Source organism: Apaloderma vittatum, unplaced genomic scaffold (assembly GCF_000703405.1).
Source record: "Apaloderma vittatum isolate BGI_N311 unplaced genomic scaffold, ASM70340v1 scaffold12675, whole genome shotgun sequence".
NCBI classification, from domain to species: domain Eukaryota; kingdom Metazoa; phylum Chordata; class Aves; order Trogoniformes; family Trogonidae; genus Apaloderma; species Apaloderma vittatum.
The window spans coordinates 4,661-12,208 of record NW_009716568.1 but is presented as its reverse complement, the minus strand read 5'-3'; the positions used below and the strand labels follow the sequence as shown (position 1 = coordinate 12,208).

Here is a 7,548-nt window from a genome sequence, read left to right as displayed (position 1 = left end):
TTCCTGCTACCTGTGTCAAAACAATTTTTCATAGTTCTGAATGGTAAAACACACCCAATAAGGCAAAAGAAATCCTACACTACCAATTTTTAAACCTTAAAAATAATACAAAAGGTTAAAGTAAAATTTTACCTGTAGAAATACCATTCTTCTTCAAATTTTCAACATAATCATTGCCAAAGGAATCCTTCCCAACCTGTGCAAAAGATAAAAGAATAGGTTTTTCTCTGCAGAAAGGTGTGAGGATAGATTGCTTTTAGACCTCAGAGTACTTTAATGTAACTTGAATGCAACATTTTGCTTTGCAGCACTTTACCTTGTTTAGTAACTAACAAACTAACCAATAACATTAAAAATGTATTAATGGCTTTAATAAACCACAGAAATGGTGTTCTCCATTTTTCTACTCCTCTGTTATACTCATGTTGGTACATTCAAGTTTCACTCTCTTAAAATCACTGTGTTCCCCTGACACTGAAGTTTTCTGGGTATTGTAAAATCTGGAAGTGTGTTGAATTATTCAGCTTTGAATTGAAAACATTTATAGCAACTCTGGTGCCCTTAATTGAAGTTTGTATTTTGAATTTTCTACTTCAAGATTCCTTGGTGGAAAAGTATCAAACTGTGGTTATGGGATAGAGAGTGACAAAACTGACAATAAACATGGCATTGCTGAGTTCTATAGTTCTCAGTACTAAATAAGCTGTTTACAAATTCTACATTTTTTGTTTGCTTTATCCAGCAACAGCAGATCAAGTTGAGTTGGAGAGTCAAGCTATGCTCTATTGTTTTTCTAGCAGCAAGTTAAAGAGCTTGTAATTTCAGCTCCATTAATCCTTTTAGCTGAACAGAATTCTGCTTGCTGTTTATTCAGTCTAATAATCGTTTCTTTTTGTTTCATTACACAAGCTGAACAAAGGAGATGAGGTATATGGAGATTGTCAAAATAGCATTTAAATTATATTTATAAAGGCAACACTGCTTTTAATTCACCACTTTTAGCTGACGTCTTCAGCATGCGTGGTGTGTGCTCCCACTTTCAAGCTTAAGTTGTGAATCTGAGTAAAGTTACAGAAAGCATTTTTTCAAAGAAAAAAAAAATCTTTCAGATTAGAATCACAGAATGCATTAGGTTGGAAGGAACCTTTAAAGGTCATCTAGTCCAACCTCCCTGTAGGGAGCAGGGGTATCTTTAACTGGATCAGGTTGCTCAGAGCCCCCATCAAGCCTGACCTTGAATGTCTCCAGGGATATGGGCCTCCACCACCTCTCTGGGCAACCCGTGCCAGTGTTTCACCACGCTCACAATAAAGAGCTTTGCCCCGATATCTAATCTAAATCTACCCTTCTCTAGTTTAAAACCATTGTCCCTAGTGCTATTGCTACACATTCTTGTAAGCAGTCCCTCCCCAGCTTTCCAGTAGGCCCCCTTCAGGTACTGGAAGGACAAGATCAAGATAGTGGTCATGGTCTAGACAATGAAGGAATTACACAAGGAGCCCTAACCAATGGATCTATCTTCTCATAAAACAGTACTAAATAGCTAACAATGTTAGAGTTACTGGAAGCACAAACTAACTGCCTCTATTGCCTGCTGTTAGAAATTTGTTCATGAGCTCAGTCCTTTAAAAAGCTCAGAGAAGGCCTGAGTACTAGCTAGGCATCACAACAATCAAACCCTGTCATCCAGAATTCTTAAATTTAAAGTGTCACAGAGGGATGATCCTTCCCCCCCATATTCTATTACACAATTATGTTTGGAAACATGCTTTCATTTCCTGCAACTTCTATATGGGATTTTTCTAAAGCACTATTAGGTATAGTCCCGATCTTTTACCAGTGGACAGCAACTTAGGTCAAAACAGTCTAATCAGACAGAATAATCCTCTAGTACATTGAAAAAACACCAAGCAACATCATCTAGTCTGGTCATTGTGTTATTCACTGTTTGCCTATTAGAGTACTTCTGTATCTCTGACTACTCCTAGCTTGCCAGACAGGGTGGGTTGTCAGAAACGGCATCTTCTGACTGCTTCAGGCTGGATGACTGTAGCCACCTGCAATTTAAACGTGAGTCGTGCTCACCTCCGTAGACCAATAGCTGTACTACTGAAACGTGCTCTGCCTGATGGTATCACCTCCTCCCTCTCTCGCTGCTACAAAGCTTCGACAACAAATCTCAGGATTTGCTCAGTTATTTCAACAACAAAATATTTCATAACCATTTTCCAAAAGCTCATCTGAAACTTCCTTCCTTCAGCTCTGGGTCCTGCATAACTGACCGACAGGCGTCCCTTATTGTTCAACTGTCACAACAACTGAGATCAGCCGCGGTACTTTTGCTCACAGCGAAACATCTCGGCGCTGGAGGGAAGCCCTTGGAGGTCTCCATGGAGGTCCTTTTCCTCTGGAAACTTTTTTCCATATTAGTTCATCTGCATCCAAACCAGTTAATCCTAGTGCGTTTGAAAGGCTTATCTTTCCATTCAGGCTTTACCCCCAAGGAAGATAGAGTATTGAGCATCAGACTTGTTTTAGATTAAAGACATATTTACTGACCATCTCAAATTATATAACACTCGTTTTAGTATTTTCTGCTTTTGCACAGACCCTGCTAGATTGACCATTGAGTAAACAGAAAAATGTCTTAGTCTGCTGACCACAGAACATCATATGTGCTGAAATAGCATTTCTTCTTTCTTGAGTTCTTAAAAACAATAGCTGTTTGTACAAGCATTATGGTCACACAGTTTGCGTATTAGAATGAGTGGAATCAGTATTTTTCAATCTGGGTTTTCCCTGCTTACTATCATGTTTTCCACGTGGAACTAATGGAGCTGACTGTCGTCATAGCAGCTAAAATTCTTGCAGCTTAGAGAATCAAACTCATCTGTACCTGAAAATTAATTACAGCAAAACCATGTACCTCTTGGTAATTGTTTAATCTATTCCCCACGCTCTTTGTTCTGAGAGTGTTTATGCTTTTTCTTCATTAGAGAATGGAACAGGTACTAAAGGCAAGTCTAAGATAGTAATAAAAAAGGAAAAAAGCCAAATTAAGATATTATCATATTCCTGGCTGCATTTGAGATACAGCTAGCTCTTACAACGAAGTGAGGAGTCAGGCTTACAACACTTAAGTTTGGCTTACAGTTCATCTAAAGAGAGAGAACTACATAGCATAGTAATACATCACTTCCTATTTCTAAGTAGGAATCAAATACAGGTGGGGCTTAAGAAGAATCTAATATATGTAATACCAGTCCAGTGACATCAGTGCCCAGTGAGGATCTTCCAAATTGCTTGTCAGAAATAAACCAGTACTTTTTTTCAGCACATAAAATGTCTTTTAGACCAACATTCTTCCACTATCTTAATTTAGTATGTTTAACAATTTTTTTTTGTAATGGCCATTATTAAAAAAAAATAAAAAAATAGTTTGGGGAGTTTGGCATCGTTCAAGACCATTGTGCATTTTTTAGTACTGCAACAGGTTTCTTGTATGAACATTAGCAATTAATTTATCTGTTTAGATCCTTTAGTTCTCTGACAGTAATCCTTCACACTTCTCTGAAAAATTGTCTTTCTTGTCTTTTTCAAGTGACAACGATTCCATCAATATATGGTTTTACTGTACTGAGCAAACCGAGGAAGGTAGTTTAAGACTGATACTGTGAAACATATTGATAACCCAGAGTAACAGTGGCCACTTGCAGAGACACCCAGGCAGAAAGGACAACACTGTTTGCATTTTCCCATGACTCTGATTTTAAATTTAAATCCACAAAACTCTATGGCATCTCTAATCACAACTGTAAGTTATTCTAAAACTCTCAAACCCTCATAGCCACTGGCTTTCCTTTGTGTTTTAAAGCTGTGCGGTGTGAAGAATGCCTTGCCACTTGATCCAAGATGTCTACCTCTACTCTTCCTGAGGACATCCCCTGTCTAAATTATAGCTGTGGTAAGATGATGCCACGCTCCAGCAGCATGTCCCTCTAACTGGTTTCATTCCCTGAATTTCAGATTGAAGAAGCAATTGTTGCACGTTTACTTGATAAAAAATGTTGGGAATTATGATCAAAACATAAGCATTTACTGAGCACAGAGTGTGTGGGTGTGAAGGACAATCTGGCTTTAAGAACCACTGAATACTGAGATGCCTTGTTAAAGTAAAAATAATTGAACGGTAATGGTTCATTATTGCCTGATTCTTAGCTTACTCAGCAAGAAACTTTATACTACATCCCATTGACCTCTGCAGATGTAAAACTACTGCTATGACATGAAACTATTTTGTGAGGCCATAAAGTGCATTTATAATTTAAAAAGTAAATATTAACTTTTAAAATTAAAATACAAAAGGCTAACATTTACGGATATTAGAATCATTCTCTGTTGTTTCTTTTCTTGTATAAATACACATCAGAAGGAAAGAAAGACGACTAAGTTTTACTGAAATAACATGATTTTGGAAAGTAATTAGAAATTACAGTAATTGCTAAATTGTATTAGGAATCCAAATGTTTCTAGAAACATGTATGCATTGAGCAAAGGTTAGACCATTAAAAAATAAAAGAAAATTCACACTCTCAGTGGAAAAAAAACTCTTTAACATTTAGCAGGAAATGTTACCAAGGAATTCATTGCCAGTTCATCTTGTACTCGAATCTGATCATTCTTGAATGCAAAGATGATCAAATATACACAGTATTACAGAAGAACAAACATTGCCAATACCAAAAAAAAAGAAATGCATGCTGTAGAATTAGTGATAATGGCCCACAGAACTGTTTGCAGGTGTACTTTAGATTTATAGCTATCATTCTGTAACCTACAAATTGTATTGGAAAACAAGTGAGAAAGGCTTCCTTGAGACATTTCTGGTACTTCCCAAAAATGATCCATCAAATTAGCATCTTACTCAGCTGTAGCAACAAAGGATGTCCAGTGAAGTTGAAGTTGCATCTACAGTTAGCACAGGACAGAGACTAAAGCTACAGAGGGAGAAAATTTGTAATGATTACTCAAAACTTAAAACCAAAAATCTTTAGAACTGCTCTACATCAGTTGTTTCAGAAAAGTAGGCAAAAAAAATCCCATTGCATGCAAAGGTTCCAGAATTTGGATGCGAACATCTCATCATAATCTCAGGTAATCAACTAATGATTTAACCCTTGAACCAAAAAGTTCTATATACCTTCTCAAATTTGCTACTGACTTGTCAGTGTCTGAATTTTAATCATCTGCAAAGTAAATTTCAGACTGACTATAGTACCTAGCATCTGCATGTTATCAATAAAGCCTTGATCATTGTAACAGTGGAGTACATAAAGAGGAGGGGCTAATCAAGATTACTTCAATTTTGAACATCTCAACTTCACACCAATCCTTTTTTCCATGGTACATCAATTCAAGTTTTGCAATCCTTCTTTATATGCAATTTCTGCCAGAACTCTAGCCAACTAGTCCTTGGTTCTGGCAGTGTTCGTAAAACAGCCTCCTTCATGTTTAACTTTATAGCTAAAATAACAAAAAGAAAAGGGAATTAGAGAGACATTAAAAAAAAAAACAAAACAACAAGCCACCTAAAGATTTACTGGAATTTGCATGAACATTTAGTTCAGCTGTAATCCAAGAGAAAATCAGTGCTTACCTTGCAGATCAGAGAAGTCTTGGCCCCAAGTCGAGCAGACTGGACACACTGATTGGCTCCTTTCCCACCAAAACCAACGAAAAACTTATGTCCAAGGATAGTTTCTCCAGCTCTTGGCAATCGCGTAGTAAGGCTATTCCAATTTAATGCAATATTTAGATACATTAGTGACTGAAAATAACAAGCACCTTCAAAATAAGAGTAACATTCTTATAATCCTAAGTGGTCTGAAAGCCAGAGTAAGACCAAAAAAGACTCAAAAGACCTTTTAGGTTCTCTACTCTAAATCCCACTATCTACACTTATTCCTTACATGCCACACAGTCAAGCTTCTCATTTATTACTCAAGAGAGGGATTGCATTTCTTTTGTTCATGTTTCTACAGGAAAAGTAGCACCTGATCTCTGACTGGGATTCCCCGGTGCTAACTCAATACGGATAAATAATAAATCTATAGGTCTCACTGTTCCTGTTGTTTTACCATAACATTCAGCTCAATTTCAAATATTGTTCATTTAATTTCATTACATCTAATTATACCTTCTTGAACCACCTTAAGTAGGGTTTTTTTTTTACTTTGTTGGTGTTCATACACCTCAAACTTGTAGATCATTATCAAAACCTTCCTCCCCTCTGCTGTCATTCAAGCATGCTGTATATATTTAATTTTCTTTTTTACATTTTTCTCTTAGAAATCAGGCTTTACAACTTCTCGGCATTTTGTTGTTTCTTGAATGCAGTCCAATTACATTTACATCCTTCTGCGGATGGATGCCCAGAACCAGATGCACTAATACAAGCAGAGACCCATCAGGAGTGTATTCTGGTTTAATTTCCATTTTGGAAAAAACAAAACAAAACTGCAAATTTGTCAAACCTACCAGATGCTTTGCTATCTTCAGCAGAAGTTGAAAGGAAGAAAAGACACCACCAAGACTATGTGGAAGAATTTCTCCTAATGCAAAAGGCTAGCTTACTTTTGCCACTTCTATTAAAATACATACCTCAATGCTTCGTTTACAACACTCACATCACCAGAATTTCTGCCTCCTCAAGCCATACATTCCAGAGGCTTAAGGTTTAAAAACATAATTCCATCTATTTCTTAAGCTACAAACAAGTTTACAACCTGCGTGGAGGGAAGGCCTCCTACGATGTACTAGAAACCCACGCAGACCATGACTGTTAGCTCACATGGGTTTCCAAAAGTCTGACGGAAAGAAAGGGAGAATGGGGAAGGGTAATCTGAAAGAATGCAGAGGAACCTGCTCTAATGAGTAAAGCTCTGTTTGTTAATTTATAACATTACTTTACCAATAAATCTTACAGCAACTTCAAAATTGTCAGCCCTCTGGCTCTGAAACAAAGGTGACATGCTTCTACACTAGCAAATCACTACAGAGTGCTTTTTGAAAAAGATATGGATACATGTATATTTCTCTGAGGTTATGCTGCAGCTTCTGGGGTATACTGATGTTTTCAAAATCTTCAAGAATTAATGAGAGAGCACAGCCTGACATACCGAATCATAGAATCATTAAGGTTAGAAAGAACCTTGTAAGATCATTAAGTCCAGCCACCAACCCAACACCACCGTGACCACTAAACCATTTCCCCAAGTGCCATGTCTACATGTTTTCTGAACACCCCCAGGGATGATGACTCCATCACTTCCCTGGGTAGCCTGTTCCAATGCTTCAGCACTCTTTCAGTAAAGAATTTTTTCCTGATATTGAATCTAAACCTCCCCTGGTGTAACTTGAGGTCATCCTATTGCTAGTTACTTGAGAGGAGAGACCAACACCTATCTCACTAAATTTGCAGCAAAAAGCAATTTTTATTTTCCCACTAATTTTCAATTCTAGCATCCATCAGTATAAAGGTTTTGGATC

General features: G+C 37.2%; 1 protein-coding gene across 1 annotated transcript in view; it reads right to left on the bottom strand.

Annotated features, from left to right (window-relative positions):
- RBKS (ribokinase) overlaps nt 1-5,827 on the bottom strand; it is a gene marked incomplete at its 5' end in the record, with an annotated part of 49,876 nt that extends 44,049 nt beyond the window's left edge. Inside the window, 2 exons of the mRNA XM_009869585.1 lie at nt 133-196; nt 5,657-5,827. Coding sequence (XP_009867887.1) covers nt 133-196; nt 5,657-5,827 — 235 coding nt within the window. The remainder of the gene's footprint in view (nt 1-132; nt 197-5,656) is intronic.
- Between the last annotated feature and the right edge of the window lie 1,721 nt (nt 5,828-7,548).